The sequence below is a fragment of the Salvia splendens genome, chromosome 1, assembly GCF_004379255.2.
Source record: "Salvia splendens isolate huo1 chromosome 1, SspV2, whole genome shotgun sequence".
Classification (NCBI taxonomy): Eukaryota; Viridiplantae; Streptophyta; class Magnoliopsida; order Lamiales; family Lamiaceae; genus Salvia; species Salvia splendens.
This window is the reverse complement of record NC_056032.1, coordinates 20233060-20252757: the sequence shown is the minus strand read 5'-3', so window position 1 is coordinate 20252757 and position 19698 is coordinate 20233060. Positions and strand designations below refer to the sequence as shown.

At 39.0% G+C, this 19698-nt stretch overlaps 2 protein-coding genes and 1 pseudogene across 2 annotated transcripts; 2 read left to right on the top strand and 1 right to left on the bottom strand.

Annotated features, from left to right (window-relative positions):
- Positions 1-5106: 5106 nt before the first annotated feature.
- Positions 5107-7087, bottom strand: LOC121745894. Its single transcript, XM_042139841.1, has 4 exons — positions 6629-7087; positions 6414-6535; positions 5749-6147; positions 5107-5653 (listed from the first exon to the last, which is right to left on the bottom strand). Exons 1-4 carry the CDS (start codon positions 7085-7087, stop codon positions 5107-5109), a joined length of 1527 nt encoding a protein of 508 aa, XP_041995775.1.
- Positions 7088-12104: 5017 nt separating this feature from the next.
- Positions 12105-13045, top strand: LOC121804690 (putative lipid-transfer protein DIR1). Its single transcript, XM_042204324.1, has one exon. The coding sequence runs from the start codon at positions 12112-12114 to the stop codon at positions 12415-12417; it is 306 nt and encodes a 101-aa protein (XP_042060258.1). The 5' UTR covers positions 12105-12111; the 3' UTR covers positions 12418-13045.
- Positions 13046-14583: 1538 nt separating this feature from the next.
- LOC121745837 lies at positions 14584-18526 on the top strand (annotated as a pseudogene).
- Positions 18527-19698: the final 1172 nt, after the last annotated feature.

Here is a 19698-nt window from a genome sequence, read left to right as displayed (position 1 = left end):
CTATCTCTGGTAAACCTGTTCCCAATTGTCCTTCTATACCGAGCACCTTGGCTCTCGATCGTGTCTTCGGGCATTTCCTGCGCCCGCTTTGACACTTCATCACCTTATCGGTGGTAATAAATTTGAGAAAAAAAGAAAAAGAAAAAGAAAGAAAGGTTGTGAAAAGAAAATAGAGAAAAAAATCAAAGGTTTGGAAAGTGAGTTGAAGGAGAAAAATAATTGTTAAAAATGTCTTGGGTTATTAGACAAGTGGAGTCATTTTAACTCTGCTTGGGATATTTTTATTTTTGAGTCACTTTTTAGCAAAATATTCTTCACCTACCAAAAAGCCTACATTACAACCAAAATAAAGACCTTTCGGACTTTTGATGCTTGATCACATCTAGTAAAGGAGGTATTAGACTTTGAGCAAGCTTATGGTAAACTTTGCATGATGCATGATTTGAGTGCTTATACACATTGTCGTATACACTTTGAGAGTGAGAGATAAATACACTTCCCATCTTTGGAAGTTTGCCACATGTGAGTGCATGAATTCACGGCGTTCCACAAGTTAGTAATGAAAGTGCACTAATAAGCCTTGCTTGATTTGATTGCGTTAATTCATGCTTAATTTATCTTTTTCATAATTTGAGGCAATTATGACGTCTAGTTTTTATGCAATCCGTGCATCTATTTATGTTTTTTTCTTATTTTGTTTGAGGACAAACAAATATTCAAGTTTGGGGTTATGATACGCTCGGATTTTGCACTATTTTAAGGCCATTTGTCATCCGTTTTGAGTGTCAAAGTTGTATTACATGTCCATTATTTGAATATTTTATCTATTTATGTATTTTGACGTGTTTTGTGAGAAATGCGCAAAATAGAGCTAAAAAAGGGTATAAAAACGTCAAAGCTCGGAAGCTGGAGCAGAAGGCAACCCAGCGGACAGCTGGCGCACGCTAGCAGTCGCTTAAAATCACTTGAAAATCACTCCAGAACATTCTGACTCTCTCCAGCGCGTGCTAGGCATGTTCGCGTACGACAGCCTCTGTTCAAACTCAATTTTCCAGCGATTCACAAGTCCTATCATGGTGTTCTATATACTATTCTCTTCGTCTATGAAAGAGCTTCACGTTGGTACCTTGATTGTCTCAATCAGAGTTCTATAGAGAAAGTTATGGCCTTTCTACCAAAGTCGTGCAAAGCTGTCAAGTGCAGAATTTTAGGCGGAAATTAAAGGAAGGAAAGAAGACATTACCTTGTGAAGCCAAATCTTTCCATAACCTATGGGGCACGAAAATTCCTCAATTACTATTACTTGGAGGAAACTTTTTACCAAGTTTAAATCCTTTTCAAGCCTATAAATACCCCATAACCCAATTCATAATATTCACCCATCCATTACCCCAAAAGGGGAGCCTCCAAGGCTCCTCCCTCATTACTCCATAACCTAATTCTTCCATTATTCTTGGAGATTGAAGCAAGGCAAGAGGAGCATGGAGACTTCAAGATTCATCCTTCGGTTTTGTTTGTTTATTTCATGTCACGTACTTTAAATATTGTTTTAGTTCATCTGTCTATGGATTGCTAAACAATAGAATTTGCGGTTTGATAGTATTTGACATTTATGTAGTTCTTTTTATGTTTAATGTTCAGAACTCATTTTCACTTGATTTTTCTTGAGCTTTTGTTCGACTAATTGGTCGTTACCTTGATTATTGTCAATCTTTGATCGGTGATAGCTTTGATTTAGAGGTGAGCAAAAAAACTGGAAACCGAATATCCGAACCGAACCAAACCGAAATTTTGAAATTCGGTTCGGTTATTTCGGTTTTTCGGTTCGATTCGGTTTTGAAAATACAAAAATTTCGGTTTTTCGGTTCGGTTCGGGCGAAGAAAAAAACCGAAAAACCAAATAACCGAATTATATATATATTCTATTAATTTAATATATTATATTATATATAATATATAGTATATTCTTTTAATAAATTCTACTATATTATATATATTATATGTATTATTAATTTTATATTATATATAAATATTCTATTAGTATATATAAAATAAAATAAATTACACACACATATATATATTAATATTATATTTATTTTTTCGGGTTTTTCGGTTTTTCCGTTTTGTTCGGGTTTTTCGGTTTTTTAAGTTCGGTTTCGGTTTTTCGGTTTCGGTTTTTCAGTTTTTCGGGTTCGGTTCGGTTTGGATTTTGAACTAAATTCGGTTTTTCGGTTTTGGTTCAGTTTTGACAAAAAACCGAACCGAAACCTGAATGCACACCCCTACTTTGATTGGTTTATCTTATATGTTTATACAATAATTGTGACATGAGTATCGATATCTCAATACTGACTTTTAGCTATACTATTTATGCCTTGTATACTTGCAAGTACTTGTAGTGCTAAAAAATAGTGCATCAATCGTCCAACCTTTTGCTCTAGTGCTTTCTCGAAGGGCTCACTGTTTTCTTTAGGATACTCTTGATCTCCCTATTTGAAATTTCTGCTTGGCCATTACTTTGCAGATGATACGGGGTGGACAGACGGTGGTTAACCCCATACTTCTTCATGAAAGCTTCAATTGTGCGATTGCAAAAGGGAGTACCTTGGTCCGAGATTATGGCTCTGGGAATCTCATACCTGCTGAAAATGTTTGATTTCAAAAACTTTGAGACCTCTTTAACCTCACAAGTTACAGTTGCCTTAGCCTCCACCCACTTGGATACATAGTCCACTGCGACTAGAATGTAAAAATTCCCATAGGATGAAGAAAAATTGCCCATAAAATTCATCCCCCATACATCAAATATCTCACAAACCACGATGGGTACCTGCGGCATCTCATCCTTAGAGAAATTTGCCCTGTCAACTGACATCGACTACACCTCCTGCAGAATTCATACGCGTCCTTATGCAGATCCGGCCAATAGAGGCCACTGTCCAGGACTTTCCTGACTGTATTTTTCGCACCGAAATTACCGCCGCAAACAAGAGAGTGACAATGAACCAATATATCTTCCTGGTCCCACTCAGGGATGCACCTCCTAATGGCTTTACCAACTCCCATCTTCCACAAATAAGGGTCATCCCAAAAGTAGTACTTGGCTTCACTCTTGATCTTCAACCCCTGAGTCCTAGTCACCTCTGGTGTAGAAGACAGTTCTCCAGTTACAAAATAATTTGCTAGATCAGCGAACCACGGCTCAACTTGCCTCTTGCTTACTTAGTTCAAGAATGCCTCTGGATCAGTTAAGTCGAGCACATCCTTCCACTTGATTTATTCTGCTTAGATGGCCAGCCGCTCTATTCTCCGTCCCTGATCTATCCTTTGCCTCCCAATGGAATTCTTGCAGCAGTAACACCCAACGGATCAGTATGGGTTTGGACTCCTTTTTCACCAAAAGGTACTTGATTGCTGCATGATCAGTATACACAATAACCTTGGACCCAAGTAAATAAGGACGAAATTTTTCAAAGAAGTACACAATGGCCAGCATCTCCTTCTCGGTTGTGTCATAGTTCTTTTGGCCCTGATTCAATGTTTTAGAGGCATAAAATATGACATAACTTTTTCCATCAATTTTCTGACCAAGAACTGCTCCTACCGCGAAGTCACTGGCGTCGCACATCACCTGAAAGGGGTGATTCCGGTTAGGAGCTCTGATAATTGGGGCTGAGACAAGTTGATCCTTCAAAAGCTGGAAAGCTCTATGACATGCTTCATCAAAAACGAACTCCACATCATTTTTGAGGAGACGGGTTAACGGATGAGCAATTTTTGCAAAGTCTCTAATAAACCTCCTATAAAACCCAGCGTGCCCCAGAAATGCCTGTATCTCTTTCTGATTATTGGGAAAAGGCAGTTTGTTAATCACCTCCACCTTAGCCTTGTCAACTTGTATACCCTTCTCTGAGACAATATGGCCCAAGACAATCCCTTCGGGAACCATAAAGTGGCATTTCTCAAAATTTAATACCAAATTCTTCTCCTGACATCTTCTTAATACCCGATCCAGATTACCAAGGCACGACACAAAAGAATTCTCATAGACTGTGAAATCATTCATGAAAATCTCAATGCAGTCTTCGAGCAGGTCGGAGAAGATATTCATCATGCACCTTTGAAACGTCCCTGGTGCATTACAGAGGCCAAAGGGCATCCTCCTATACGCATATGTCCCAAAAGGGCATGTGAAAGTTGTTTTTTCCTAATCTTCTTGGTCCACATAAATCTGAATATACCCGTTGTAGCCATCTAAAAAGCAAAAATACTGCTTACCGGCTAATCTCTCGAGCATCTAGTCAATGAAAGGCAGTGGAAAATGATCTTTCCTCGTAGCCTCATTCAATTTTTGATAATCAATACACATCCTCCACCCTGTAACCAACCTTGTGGGCTCCAGCTCATTCTTGTCATTTTTAACCACCTGAATTCCAGACTTCTTTGGTACCATATGTACTGGACTGACCCATTTGCTGTCAGGAATGGAGCAAATAATCCCCAAGGCTAGTAGCTTCAGCATTTCTTTCAGAACCTCTTCTCTCATATTGGGATTCAGCTTTCTTTGTTCCTCTCGGTGGGTCTTCACACCGTCTTCAAGGTGGATGTAATGCATGCAAAGGTCAGGACTGATGCCAACCAAGTCCAACAAGGTCCATCCTCTGGCCTTTTGGTTTCTCCTCAATACTTCCTACAACTCTTCTTCTTGCTTCTCAGTCAACTGGCTGTTGATGATTACTGGAAAGGTTTCTGCATCTCCCAGATAGGCGTACTTTAATCCTGAGGTAATGTTTTCAACTCTTTCTTAGGTGAGATCGTCTCCTGGGGTAATGGGTTTTTCTCCATGTTCTTTGCTCAAACTCCCCAAAATCAAGCACCTTTTCCATACTGCTTAGTTGAGCAAAATCAGTTAATCCAGTGGAAGTCGGCTTCTGACAGAAGCCCATGTTTGCATAATTAATTTCTTCGTCGGTCTTGTTCTGTGTTAAAAGCATTTCACACCATCTGGAAACCTCTTCTTCAATCGAGTCGTTCAGTTCAACAGCTGCTAGTTGCTGCTACAAAAGTTCAGTGTCAAGAAATTCTTGGACTAATGGTAAATCACATCTAAGGAATGTTATTTTCAGTGTCTAGAGGTTTCCCCATTGCTTCATCAATATTAAATGTAAATTTCTCCCCATGGTAATCTAAGCAGATTGTGCCATCGCTCACATCGATTATAGTTTTGGTCGTTCGTACAAATGGCCTCCCCAACAATACTCCACTAGACTCACCAGCTTCAAACTCATTCATACGGATCACATGAAAATCTGCAGGGTAAAGGAAATCATGGACCCTTACTATTACATTCTCCAGTACTCCTTCAGGACTAATGCATGATCTGTCCGCCAGTTGAATGAAAACCTTTGTATCTACCAGGCTGACTCCAGTTAACCTCTTGTAAACTGAGAAGGGTAGCACATTAATAGAAGCCCCCATATCACACATAGCATGCTCAATTTTAACATCTCCAATAATGATGGGTAGGGTAAACATCCCGGGATCAGTCCTCTTGGAATGAAGTCTCCTCTTCTGGATTACAACAGACACACTTTCTCCAATCACAATCTTCCCATCGGCCTTAGCTTTTCCAGCTATGAAGTCCTTGATAAACCTACTGAACGGAGGTAGTTTCAGTGTTTGTAGAAAAGGCAGTTGATCTCAAGCTTGCCAAAAATATCCATGAAATCGGTAGGGTCCTCCTTCTGCCTTTTGGGCTCTCCCCTGTATGGGTAAGGTTTCAGGCGCTTGACTGCATTGCTTGTTCCTCTTGCCTCCTTTAAAAGAGTTCCCTCACTGTTCTCTCTACTATCCCCCTCATCTGTTCTTCCCAAGGGTTCAGCATAATCTTTACCTGAGCTCAGAGTGATTTTGCTAATGTTGGCTCGGTCAGGCATTTTGACAGTAGCAGGGATCCGACCATCATGTCCACGTATCTTATTCAAAGTTGTGTCCATCTGGGAGAGCTTCTTAGTTAGCATATCCATAGCCGCTTTCTGCTCTTGCTGGGCATCATGTATCTTATGCACTAGATCATTATTGTCTTGCATATTTCCCTGAATGTGTTGCTGAGAATTCATCAAATCCCCTACTACATCATCAATGTGCCTAGGCAATTTGGAATTTGGTTAGCTCGGATTTACTCCCAATGGGTGACTTGACGTGGACCCCTGTCCTTGGTGGAAGTTCTCATGTGACCCTTGATTGCCATGCTGTAGTACTGAGTGTTCTGGTTATTGTTTTCGTATCCTCTCTGATGCGGTGGAATATAGGAAACCATTTGATTGTTTTGATTCCGGTTCGGCTAATTAGGTTGGTTCTCGTGTCCCCTGTTATTGTTCCAGTTGTTCTGCCCATCGTGGTTGCGGTTTTACCACTGGGGTTGCCCTTCTGACTGTGGTGGATAACTAATGGCTGGTGGCTGCTGATAACTCACTGCTGGAGGTTGTTGGTAGGTAATCGACAGTGGTGGTTGTTGGGCTGTGTTCGGATCTACCTGAAATTGGGGTGATCCCTCCATTGAGCATCCTTAATTTTCCAAGGATTCCAGTTACTATTCTGATTCCAACACCATCTTTGCTTCACTCACCTTTAACTTTGAGAAATCACCGCCACTTGAGGAATTCATCAGATCCTTGCTCACGGGTGTCATGCCTTTATCAAAATTGTTGAAAATTTCTGCCTCCACCATGTGGTTGTTTGGGCAGGCATCCAACATCCCCTTAAACCCACTCCAATACTGACTCGGAGTCTCATCGCAATCCTGATGGGCTCCTTGAATTTCCTTTTTCAGAGCATTGGTCCTTGTGGAAGGGAAAAAGTAATCCAAAAACTGGGATCTGAAATCTGCCCAAGTTCTGATGGAGTTGGGAGGTAGCCTCATGAACCAAGTATCGGCTTCTCCTTTTAAAGCAAAAGGGATCACCCTAAGTCTGTAGTCATCCTCAGTGTATCCAGTCCTCAGTTTATCCAGCTGGACGTTTCTAAATTCCACATATTTTGCAGAAATCGTGTAGGAACTCATATGGGCTCTCGATTTTTCTTCCATAGCAGTGGGGCATGACGGCCAGTATGTTGTTCTTCACTTCTATATTCGCTTTCCCTTGAGTCACCATTATTGCCTAAGCTGGCTCACCAGGCAAGTGAGCGTTGAGAGAACCGATCTCAAGGTCGTTATCTACTAGTGCGGCCATTCTGGCTGGTCTTTCCTCTATAACAGTCTCCTCCTTTGGCTCAGCAAACAGGTTCTGATCTTCCTCTCCTTCTGAGCTTGTATTTGATTGCCCCCCCCCCCCCCGTGTTCAATCCAGATCTAGTGATGATCGGGTTGGCTACTTCTCTGATCCTCCAATTTGATTCTATATCTCTCCAATTAGTTGCTTTATTTCAGCGCACAAAGTTCAGGCCTCGGTTCATAAACTGAAAAAGAAAATAAAAGAATTAAAAATATGTACACCAAGTATATCAAACACATGCACATATAACGCCATTCATCCCCGGCAACGGCAACATTTGAAAGTCGCTAAATTGAACTTAGAGTTCACAATGCAAATCAAATAAAGCACATAGAGTTCACACACTTGATCAGGCTAGACAGACAATGGATCAAGCTGGCTACTATCTGGTCGTTGGTATGCAAACGTAGAGACTTAGGACCTTCAAGACCTTAACCCACAATACTATAGACTAATAAAGGGAAGTAAGGGTCGAATCCTTCAGGGACAGAGGCGAGTTGAGTTGTGTTTGGGACATTGGGAGGTTGGCTGCAGCCACGCTTTCTAGTGGGTTAAGAACTGGACTAAATACTAAACTGATCAACTCACTAACTAAGTGGTTCAACTAAACTAGGCTAACTCAAAACTAAGAAACATGCTGAATCGATCAACTAAACTAAAGATGGAAAAGTAAAAGTAACTCGGGACCACTGACACAAATATGTGCACTACTAAAAAGCTGTAAACAATGAAAAGGTGACAGGAACTGCTATTTTGACAAACTACGACCTTCTTCTTCGCTAAGCAACAAAATGAAAAACACCTACGACAGATCTAAACACAGCGACAAAGATGAAAATGCAAATCAGACAAATCAAGCATAGATCTATGTAAATTGGACGTAAAGAAAACAGATCTATAGTATCTACCCTATTCTCATGCAAGTTGACGAACTAAAAACTCAGATCTAACTACAACTAAACGAAAGCAATTAAATCAGAGAACATCAGATCTAAAACAACTTGCATTAAAAACCTCCATTTCATAAACGATCTTCGATAAACACAACTAAAACAAAATCCAAAAACAAAGATTTAAAGATTGATCAACAAAAAGGAAATAACTAGAGTAGCAACTAAGAGAAAAAACATAAAAAAACAACTAAGCGTAGGGAAAAACAAACTAAAAACAGAGTAGCAATTGTTTTGACCCATCGGGGCGTAAGGAAAACACAAACGATGAGAAACTTCTTGCAGATCCAGGTCCCTCCTTCCTTGATGAGGAAGAAGAGATGAAAGTAGAGGTAGAACGACAACTTCGGCAGCTGCTAACTTCCTTGCTCCATGCTACGAATGTAAAGTGTGAAAATGAGGTGACTAAAACTGATGATGGTGAACTCCCTTTTGTGTGCACTCTCTCCACTATTTATAGGATGGCATTGGGCCCAAATCCCTAGGGTAAGCTCATCCTGTCTTGACATTAATGGCCTTGAGATAGAATTTTCTTTTCTCTCTCCTCTGACTCATCATTTTCTGTGGTGAACTGCACTTGATCAACTTGCTGGCTAGGCAGGCTCCATTGCTTGTCCGCAACTGATCAACTTGCCTTCGGTTCTGTCCATTTTTCGCTTCTTTTCCGAGTTGATCAAGTTATTTCTGCACTCTGCCGCCTCAACGCTTTTTAGCCCCTGCATACTTAAATTCACTACTTTTTCGCACATTATCAACCATGTTAGTGTAATAAACCCCTATAAAACCGTGCTTGTAACGAGCCCTATCAAGTCACATCAAATGTCTCACCATCAGATGCATCTTGGGTTGCTTCTGATTCTTCACTCAATTCAGGTGGGGTTGTTGATTTTTCTGGCATAAAGTCATCAAATTCAGAATCGTCACTAACATCATTCTGTGGAGATAGTCCACCATGCTCAATCATAGGCCCACCATCTCCAAAATCAGGCCCAACATCTCCAAAATTAGTCGGCTATTGACTAACTTCACTATGTCCAGATGGCCCATCATCATATGGTACAGTATCTTGATCTTGCCGTTGTGGCTTTCTTGATTGATAGACAATAACAGTCTGTGGAGTGCGTTATTGTGCTAACTTAGCTTGATAGTCAACAAATAACTCAATTTGACCCGATTGAATAGTTGCTGCAAACATATCCCTCGTATATGCATCGCAAAGTCGAATGCCCACAAAGTTATATCCATTAGCCACTTGAATTGCACGCTTCCTGTAAAAGTAATCATATACTCATTAACATAATCATATGCTCAATAACATTGATTCCAATAGAATCACATATTCTGTTAACCAACTCATTGTATGGAACAAACTTATCCAACACAAGGTATGCATTTGCCACAGGTGGCTTATAAGACAAACCAATTCCACCAATTTGTACTATTCTTCCATCCCAATATAACAGGACAGAAACATATTCTATCTCCATAATCTTGTAATACATACACAACTTTATCTCAATATTTGAATAATTAAAAATAAACTATATACCAAACCTTAGAAATTTATAATTCAAAAGCACTACATGCTAAATCCTAGTATATGATTATTGTGCGTGTGTGCGTACACTATGTGTGTGTGCATGTATTCAATGAGTGTGTGTATTGTGTTTGTGTGTGTGTGATGCATTGTGTAGTACGTTGTTTCTGTGCAATGTGTATTGTGTGCTTGGAGTAAATGTTTTATGTGCGAGCAGTGTGTGTATTGTGTGTATGCTCAGTGTATATTGTGTGCAATATGTGTATTGTGTACGAGTTGTATGTGTATGTTGTATACTGTGTGTGCACAATTTGTTTAAATTCAGTTTTATGTCAATTACTTTATTTTACCAAATATAGAATTTAGAATTGAATTAGAATTCAACAACTAAGTCGCTTATTTGACCGGTTCCGGTTCTAATCGGACCGGTTGATCGATTATCCAATTTTAAATTTTCATACATCCTAGAACCGGAATCATTTTGTAATTTTAATCAGAATTTATTTGTAATTTTAAATAATTCAATATCAAAAAAATAAAAATCCATCATCTAGAAATATATTAACAAATAATCCCTCCGTCATAAAAAAAATAGACTAGTTTACCATTTTGTGTCGTTCCCAAAATTAGACCAAGTCTAAATATATAAAGTTTTCAACAAATAATAATCATACACATCATTTATAATGTGGGCTTGACAATCCACTAACACTCTTTCCACTATTTTTTCTCATCTTTCTCTTACTTTACCAATTGCACATTAAAACTCGTGTCATTACAAGTTTGTCTATATTTTAAGGATGGAGGAGTAATACCTAAAAATTCAAATGACAACCAATAGTACAACAATATTCATGTCGTTAATTGATGGGTAAGAGTGATGTCAAGTGTAGTTCTATTTCGTAATATATCATCAAACGAATTAACAAATAGTAGGTAGGGCTAGTTTATGTTGACAATTATTTTTTTAAAAAAATATTCTAAAATTTAGCAATATTTTTTTTACAAAAAGGAGTTCCACAATGAATTTCATTTTACCCTTTTTTTTGGCTAAACAAATATTCAATGAGATTTTCAATACTAATTGATCTTCTTGTGATGTTTTTCCTAAGACAGAACAATGAATAAATTATTCACAAACAAGTTAATATCGTATGTTAAATGAATTATTACATCAAATTTGTTGTAAAGTCATATTTCTCTTAAATGATCTTGAACATGTATAAGCTCTTTGGATATGAAAAACGAACTCATGAAGTCATACTCATAGTAGTTAGTTTATCAAAATTGGATTGAGGAAATAATTGTAGACTCAAAGCATCACGGTATAAATAATTTAAATACTTCAGAGAACATAGATCCCAAATTGAACACGGTTTAAATCTAAGTCACTAAGTGTTTGAAATTATTATGTTTCAATTCAATATTAATTCAACTAAGTTGGGTTTATTAGTATATTAATTTATAAAAAATTTAAAATTGAATTGTAATCTGGTTCCGGTTTGAAGCCCTTTTTTTTAAATGGAACCGGTACCGGTAGCGAAACCGATTCTCCGGTTCCCTATTCCTCAGTTAACCGGTCGGTTCCGGTTCCGATTAATCGAGTACCGGAGAACCGTTTAAGCACCCCTATCAACAACATATAATTCTAATTTCAATTCAATTCCAATTTCGTGTACTAAATGAACCCTTTGCAAAATTCATGGGTTGATAAAACGGACTCTTGTAAAATTCAACATCTATTATGGAACGGATGTAGTAAGATTTATCCGTTGTATTCTTCGCATGATCACTGGAGATAAAACGAGCATTATTTTTTTTATAAACGCACGCCGGCTCGTCGCTTCAACTAAATAAAGCTCTTAAAATGTTCCTATTAAATCTAAACTTGTCATTATGCAACAAAATATATCTCCATAGAATGAAATTAATCTTTTCTGGAAACATGACGCAACTCTTTTCAAATAAAAGGGAAAAGGATAACGAAGACACTAACAATTTCATTAGAATGAAAGTTGCAATGGAAAAATCACCTCGACAATATGTGGGATAATAACAAGGTAATTTTAAGAGTTCAATATGGTAATGCTAATTTGGCCCCTCCCTTCAAAATTCGTACTCAGAAAAATAAAAGAACGTTATCTTATACTATCTCGTCCCTTAAAAACAAAAACTTTTGAATTTTTATGTTTTAGGATGTAAACAAAAATAATTAGGGGCCCAACTAAATATCACCTCGTGACCCAAATAGTGCCAATCACATTCACGGACTCACAAATTTATCACTCTATATAATCCCAAATCCTTACTCAAAAACCATAAACAAAATTCATCAACCTTAGTTTTTACCATGGATGTTGGTGGGATAGCAAAAGTGGTGGCATTGGTAGCGGCTATTGTCGTGATTCTCGACGGAGCAATGGCAATGACCTTGTGCAATGTGACGGACGATGGCTTCACTGCATGCAAGCCGTCTGTCACGCCGCCTAACCCAGTGATGCCCTCGCCTGAGTGCTGTGAGGCCGTCACCGTGGCTGACTTGCAATGCCTCTGTTCCTACAAGCACTCATTCTTACTGCCCTCACTTGGGATTGATCCCGATCTCGCCCTAGCTCTTCCCGCCAAATGCAATGTCCCCTCCTCGGCCAACTGCTAATATTAACTCGTACTTACAAACGAGTTAATATTAACACATGTTGGCACACTGAATTTTCTTATTAGACATCAATATGTGTTTGCGTTATTTTATGTACGTGGGGAGTGTTTTATGCAAGAATCAAATAGAAATGTTGAGACCGTTGTTCTTATCCCACATCGACTTCGTAAGTTTTGACAACCCTCCTCTTTTTTAAGGCTGAGTGGCCCATTTCTACGCTTTGGTATCCTATTTAAAGGGGTGAGTGACCCATTGGCCATTTCTACAAGAATAGTACTCCCTCTATCGGATTATAATATGTTTCATATTTAATGGGACTGGGGGAGTATGTAATATTTTAATAAAGCAGCCAAGATGAGTTTTTTGTGTGAAAAGACCACAACACTATACACACACGTTATATGTAAATTTAAGAATACTCCATAAATAAATGTGAGATATGTAGCCCTACTACCAGTTCAATCATATCAGGTTCCAATAAGTGAAAAACCTCAAAATTGTTGTTGCTAGACAACAAGATAGGAAAAGTAATGTAATCCTTGATGATTTGCCGCAAATGTGAAGAAATATAATCCGGGCATACTGATGGGCACAGTTGCAAGGCAACAACTTGAATTGGGGGCGGTCGCGCCGTGGCTTGAACCGGCTTCATTATCGTCGTTGGCCCAACTAGTCAGTTGTACACCTTCATCTTCGACAATCATGTTGTGCATGATAATACAGGCGTACATTATATCAGCAATGCAGTCGACATGTCACAAACGCGTTGGACCCCTAATTGCCGCCCATCGAGACTGGAGCACACCAAATGCGCTCCACGTCCTTGCGCGCCGACTCCTGTCGTTCCGCAAAGTAGGCCTTCCTCTCATCTGATGCGCATCGGATCGTCTTCACAAAGACGGGCCACCTAGGGTATATCCCATCCGCCAAGTAGTAGCCCATATCATGTTGGTTGCCGTTGGCAACAAAATTGATGGCCGGACCGACGCCCTGGCACTGCTCGTTGAAAAGGGGCGACGAGTTGAGGACGTTGAGGTCGTTGTTCGAACCGGCTACCCAAAATACGCATGTCAAATCCACAGCCGGTAATCAGCTACGGCCTCGAGGATCATCGTGGGATTCTTTCCCTTGTAGCCGGTCGTGTAGAACCCTTTCCAGGCAGCAGGGCAGTTCTTCCACTCCCAATGCATACAATCTATGCTGCCTAACATACCCGGAAACCCATGCTTCTCCCCGTGCATCTGCATCAGCTCCTGGCAGTCTTCGGGGGTTGGGCTTCGAAGGTACTTCTCACCGAATATTTCAACCACGCCCTGACAAAAATACTTCCTACATTCTCGTCTCGCCGATGTGGAGGTACTCGTCCCACATGTCTGCCGCGCCTCCGTAGGCCAGCTGCCTGATTGCCGCAGTGCACTTTTGAATAGGTGTGTGGCCGGGTCTGCCAACCGTGTCGTGCCTGAAGCGGAAACACAGATATCGACGCTCCAAAGCGTTGACAATACGCATAAACAGGCCCATGCTCATCCTAAAACGCCGCCTGAAAAGGTTGGCGTTAAATCGCGGCTCCGGTGCGAAGTAGTCTTCGTATAGCCGCTGATGTGCAGCTACGTGAACCCGGTCAATCACTGCTCGGCGGTGGACAACGGGTCGAGGTTGAGGTACCGCCGGCTGCGAGGCCCGTTGTAGCAGCCAGTCTATCTCTCGGGACGTATAGGCATCCAAATGTTCGTTCAAACGCCGTTCGTACTCCTCAGCATCCCCACCACTACCACTACTACTACCACTCACGTTACTCATTTCGTGTTGTTGTTGATCTTGTACAGAAATTAAGATAGAGAATTAAGATAGAGAGAATACTCGTTAAAAAAAGTGGTGCGAATGAAAATGTCGTGCAAATCATATATATAGTGTTTCGAAAATTTTAAAAAAAAATATTCGCTCGCCGGTTCCTCGCCGATCGGGAGGCTGCAATAGCGGCGAGCCGATCGGTGAGAGAACCAGCGAGCGCCAGGGAATCGGCGTAGCCTCGCCGAAATTCTCGCCGATTTGGCGCTCGCCGGCTGCAATAGTTCGGCGAGCGCCAAAAATCGGCGAGTCGCCCGCTCGCCGACCACTGGAGATGTTCTTATCGGTTGAATTGAGACAGAGAGAGAAGCTTGAAGCATGGCTTATGCCGGAGTTCCCTCCACCTCCTTTTCCTCCGTTTGTGTCACAAATTCACACCAATCTATTTTCCGGAGAAGCTATTACCTCAAACACACCTCTTCACGCTCTAATTTCCCATCTCTCTCCGCTACTCATGCAGGCGCCACCATCAACGGCGATGATACTTCTAAGGGAGAGGAAAAATGGGATGCTTCTCAGTACCAAGCCTTGCTCAAAGGCGGAGAGCAGGTCACCTCTGTTCTTGAAGAGATGATTAAGCTCGTAAGTCTTCAATTGTTTTCTTCTTTCTCAAATTTACTCTTTAATTTCAGGGGTATTGGTGCCTAATATCACGAAATTTCCTGAAAGATTGTTTTTCCACACGAACTTAAACTTGGCATATAATATCGCGAATTGAACTTATATAGTTAGTTGCATTTTTATCACCGGCGGCAGAATCCGACTACTGGGATAGATAATCATATTTGCATTCTAGGGACTTTGTAATCACATAACTATCATTTTTTAGTGATACCCATATCCGACGTGTTGTGATGGTAAGTGAAATGTAGTCGGATTTTGTTGCTGGTGATACAAATGCAACACGTGTATAAGTTCGTGATATTATATGTCAAGTTTAAAGTTCGTGTGAAAAAACAAACTTTTGGAAAGTTTTGGGATATTAAGCGCCAATACCGAACTTCGTCGATATCTACAGTGGTACCTAATTTTGCATCTTGAATATACTTGTGCTGAAACTAATTTGACATAGATAACTAATTGTGCGGAATATGTGTTAATATTCTTCAGAAATGCTCTATATAGTGTGAGCAGAAATTACCAAAGTACATGATGGAAGTATTGATTGGCATGTGTTAATCATTCCCAAGAAAATCATGAACTCTTGTTAGTTTTCTAGGTGGTGTTATGTTCGTACTCAAACTTTTCATTTTCAAGCATTAAGAAATGTTTTGTAACCTAGGGCATGGACATTCAGAACTACAGCCTTCTGGTTATTATTAACTTATGGTCAAATGAATATTAAGAACAAGTTCTACGGAACGAATGCTGCTTTTTAAGTTTTCTAGAATTTCCAGATCATACAGATTTGTTCATGTTTTGATGTATAAGCAAGTTGTATTGTAGACATTACTAATACCTCTTTAATGTGTATGAGCAGTTGGAGGATATGAACATGGATGAAGCATCTGAGGAGGTAGCAGTCCAATTGGCTGCACAGGGAGTCATTGGCAAGAGAGTTGATCAGATGGAGTCGGGGTTTATGATGGCTCTTGATTACATGATACAGCTTGCTGCGCGCGATGAAGATGATAAGGTAATGATTGAAATTTCCTATCAGCAAGTCATCATAGAAAAAATAAACTTGTTTTGGCTTGGTATAGGTGACTGAAATCTTATATTTTTGAATTTGTTTGAAATGATTGTGCACTTGATACCGTCAATGATCTATGTTGAAGATGTTGCTACATCGGGATCACATCATTGTTAAACAATGGAATCGGTACCAAGTCCAAAGGAATCCATCCATTGAAATTCTCTCTCGTTAAAAAACATCATGCCTAGTGTTTTTTGCGGCCTTAATAGTGGGCATTATTTAATCTAGCTTTCAGGAATAGGTTTTGTAGTCATGACTCTTGTTCATTATGCTTGTGCAGACAATGGAATCCCGTCCTGTCATTCCCGAAAGAAAACTACTTGCAAGGCTTGTTTTGATCAGAGAAGAAGCCAGGAGCATGATGTGTGGTGGAATACTAGATGAAAGAAATGATCGCGGTCTCAATACGCTACCTGAACCAGAGGTCCTTATATTTCTGTCAATCACTACCTAATAGTATGAAATTGTTCTTACTAACTGATGTGTGTCAATTATAACAGGTCAATTTTTTGGCTAAACTTGTTGCTCTAAGACCAGGAAAAACTGTACGCGACATGATAAAAAGTGTAATGCAAGGAAGGGAATTCTGAGAACCAAGATGGTTTCGGAAATGAAAGGCCTTCTGGAATAGCAGGAAGGGTCAGTTAATCTGTTCTATAGACCGAGTCTTCTTATAGGAGCCTTGTGAACTAGGCGATGCATCAGTTTAACTCCAACTCTTGATCTCCAGGCTAGCATTACTGGTCGTAAACCTTTATCTGTACGACCCGGCATGTTCCTTGAAACTGTTTCCAAGGTAACCGTTGATTCAGGAATCATTTATTAGTTCATATTCTTATCTTAAAATTTTTGAAAAAATGATGCTTGGTGAAATTTGTAAAAATGAGACTCTTTGGATTAATTGAATTGAGATTAGAGATTGCCACTACACAAACTTCGGATTTGTTTTAGCATCAAAATATCGTGTTTAATTCTAATATAAAACAGATGAGTTTTTTATTTACCTAATCTCTAATTTCCTGCAAAATCAGGTATTGGGTGGTATATATGCAGGAAATACTTCTGGAATCACAGCACAACATCTAGAATGGGTATCTCTCTCTCTCTCTCTCTCGCGCGCGCGCACGCACACACACACACAATCGAGAAAAGAATCAACGCATTAGTTACAATATTCTTACGTTTAATTAACTTAAAGTCAACTTGCATGGTATTTCTATTACTAATAATTAATTAACTAGTAATATTTCTCTAGTTATTTGTATGATTGGGATATAAATTGTAGAATTTGTAAAATAAGAAATGATTTATCTGAGAGAGAATTCACAAAGTTCGGGACAACGGATAAAAAGTCTCGAGATCCTTACTTCTACATGCTACAAAAGGGTTCAAATGGTATCACATAATAACTCATGATATTCGACATCCTCTTGAAGTTCTGCAGTATGTATTTATATCATTAGTGGTGAAATCGAGCAAGTAAATATCTGATCTGCATGGTGTTTGGACTAATGAAACGTTAATTGGTGAATGTCATCATGTATCACTTTGATCTTAAACCCACATGGCAGTGGTATTGGTCTTGATATACTTAAAGTTGTTTCTTCACCAAGTCCAGTTTTTTAGCTTAGGAAAATCAATTATGTGCATCTTCATTGTGCAGATATTGAGCTATTCAGTTTTTAATGTCATCACAGGTTCATCAGAATACACTGCAAATTCTTCAAGAAATCGCATTCTAGTTCCCTCCACGGTAGTCGCATCAGGTCAGTTCTGCAAGCTTAGTGTTCAGTTTCTCCTCATCACAAGGTTTCTAAATAAAATATTAGGGAAAATCAATACCTTATCTGTATCCTCTTATTCTAAAAAGCTTAGATGTTCTTGGCAAGTTTACTAGTCAACCCTTAATAGTCATCATAACACTGTGAATTGTTGTTGAGAGTAATTACTAAGGTAATTGAATATGATCACATTGAGAATTGAGAGAGAGCACTGGTATCATTTTTTTCTATAGCCACCATTGAAAGTGACCAAGGAAGAGTGACATCCACTCTTGAAACATATGGAAAGTTGGAAACTTTGGGCAATAATGGCGAACACTCTGCTCACTTTCTTATCTGTCTCTTTTTACAGATGTATACATATGTCTCTAACGTTAAATTTCCTGCAGGTACAGAACTACGTTAAAACAGGTTGAAAGCCAGTAGTATCGCTGATGAAGCCGTGACGTGATCTATATATCTCTCTCTGGTTTTAAAATATTTTAGCATGGGAAAAAGGAGTTAAAGGGTGGTCATGAAGTGCTGGAATATTTTGTGTGTGATGCATAATCTTGCAATGATAAAGAGGCGAAATGCTTGTTGAGTTGTATTGAATCAGTAGCAATGATGACTGAAATTCGAAATCGTGGCAAGAACCATGTGTGCCATTGGGCCTACATCTGTTGGGGTAGTGAAGAATCACGGTAACCATGGACCACCTGAAACATGGTTTATGGGAACAATTTGTAGGAAGAGCTCGTCCATTTACACGGGGCCGTACTGTATTTTTGCAATGTTTACATGTTTTGTGTTGTGTGTCGTATATTCGTTATTGTATGTTGTGGGTGGGGAGGGATATTGTGCTGCATCTGTTGGGAGTCACCTTCTTCTGCTCTTGGTCTTGGAGCAAAAGGTGAAGCACATGATGTTGCAGAGAAAGAATAAGAGAGAGAAAGCAAAGCACGTGCATGTTAGTGATTAAATATGCTTAGGAGTGTGTATCATTGAGCTTTTAAATAAATAGTGAAAATCTTGTTTCATAAGATTTCTCAATCTCATAGTATGCGTTATTTTAAGTTTGTCATTAGATAAACTATTTAAAATAATACTCCTACTAGGTAGTATGGTATATATGTGTGCCATATGCTATTTGTGATGTTCCATAGTACTTGCACTCTATCTTGCATTAGGTTTATACCAAATTTAGGCTACCCTACCTTGTCCAATTTCTTTTGTAATTTTACCAGCAACACTTCTGTTGCTTACATATACCATTAACTTTTGTTGGGAATAGTTAATAATTAAATTTATAACATAATAATAAAGATATAGCGCATGACTTTATTTTATTTGGGAGAGTCCCTCAAGATCACATCATTGGAATTCTCTAGGTCGGTAGCAAATTGAGACTTGATACTCCTCTATTCCCTCTTTCTTAGGTAACACAAGATTTAATATAATTTTAATTTTGTGTATTAAATGGAGATGGAGAGAGTCAAGTAAGAGGGAATAAAGTAGAAAAAAAGTGTTTTTATTTTTAATAATTAGTCATTTTAGTTGAGACAAACCATAAATGAAAGTAGGTTATTTTTATTGGGATGCGGTAATACAATCAAATATATTGTCAACTATTTTAACATGGACTACATATTACTATTTGAGACAAAAAGTAGATGAAAATATATATACTCCCTCTCTTATGTCCGCCATTATGTATTCAAATTTCCATTTGTGACTATCTTAGTAATTGTTTATTTCACATTTATTTTGAGTTATAGATCATATAATCCACTAACTTACTTCACTCACATTTTATACACTTTTCATTTCTTAAATTTCATGCCGGATCAAAGTGACACACATACAGAGATATGGAGGAAGCAAGCGCTGCACATTGACACTGCTGACTTATGAATGTTCATTTCTCTGATTTTGTAAATCAGTTGAAGGTAAAGATCAGATCTCTTATAAGATTTA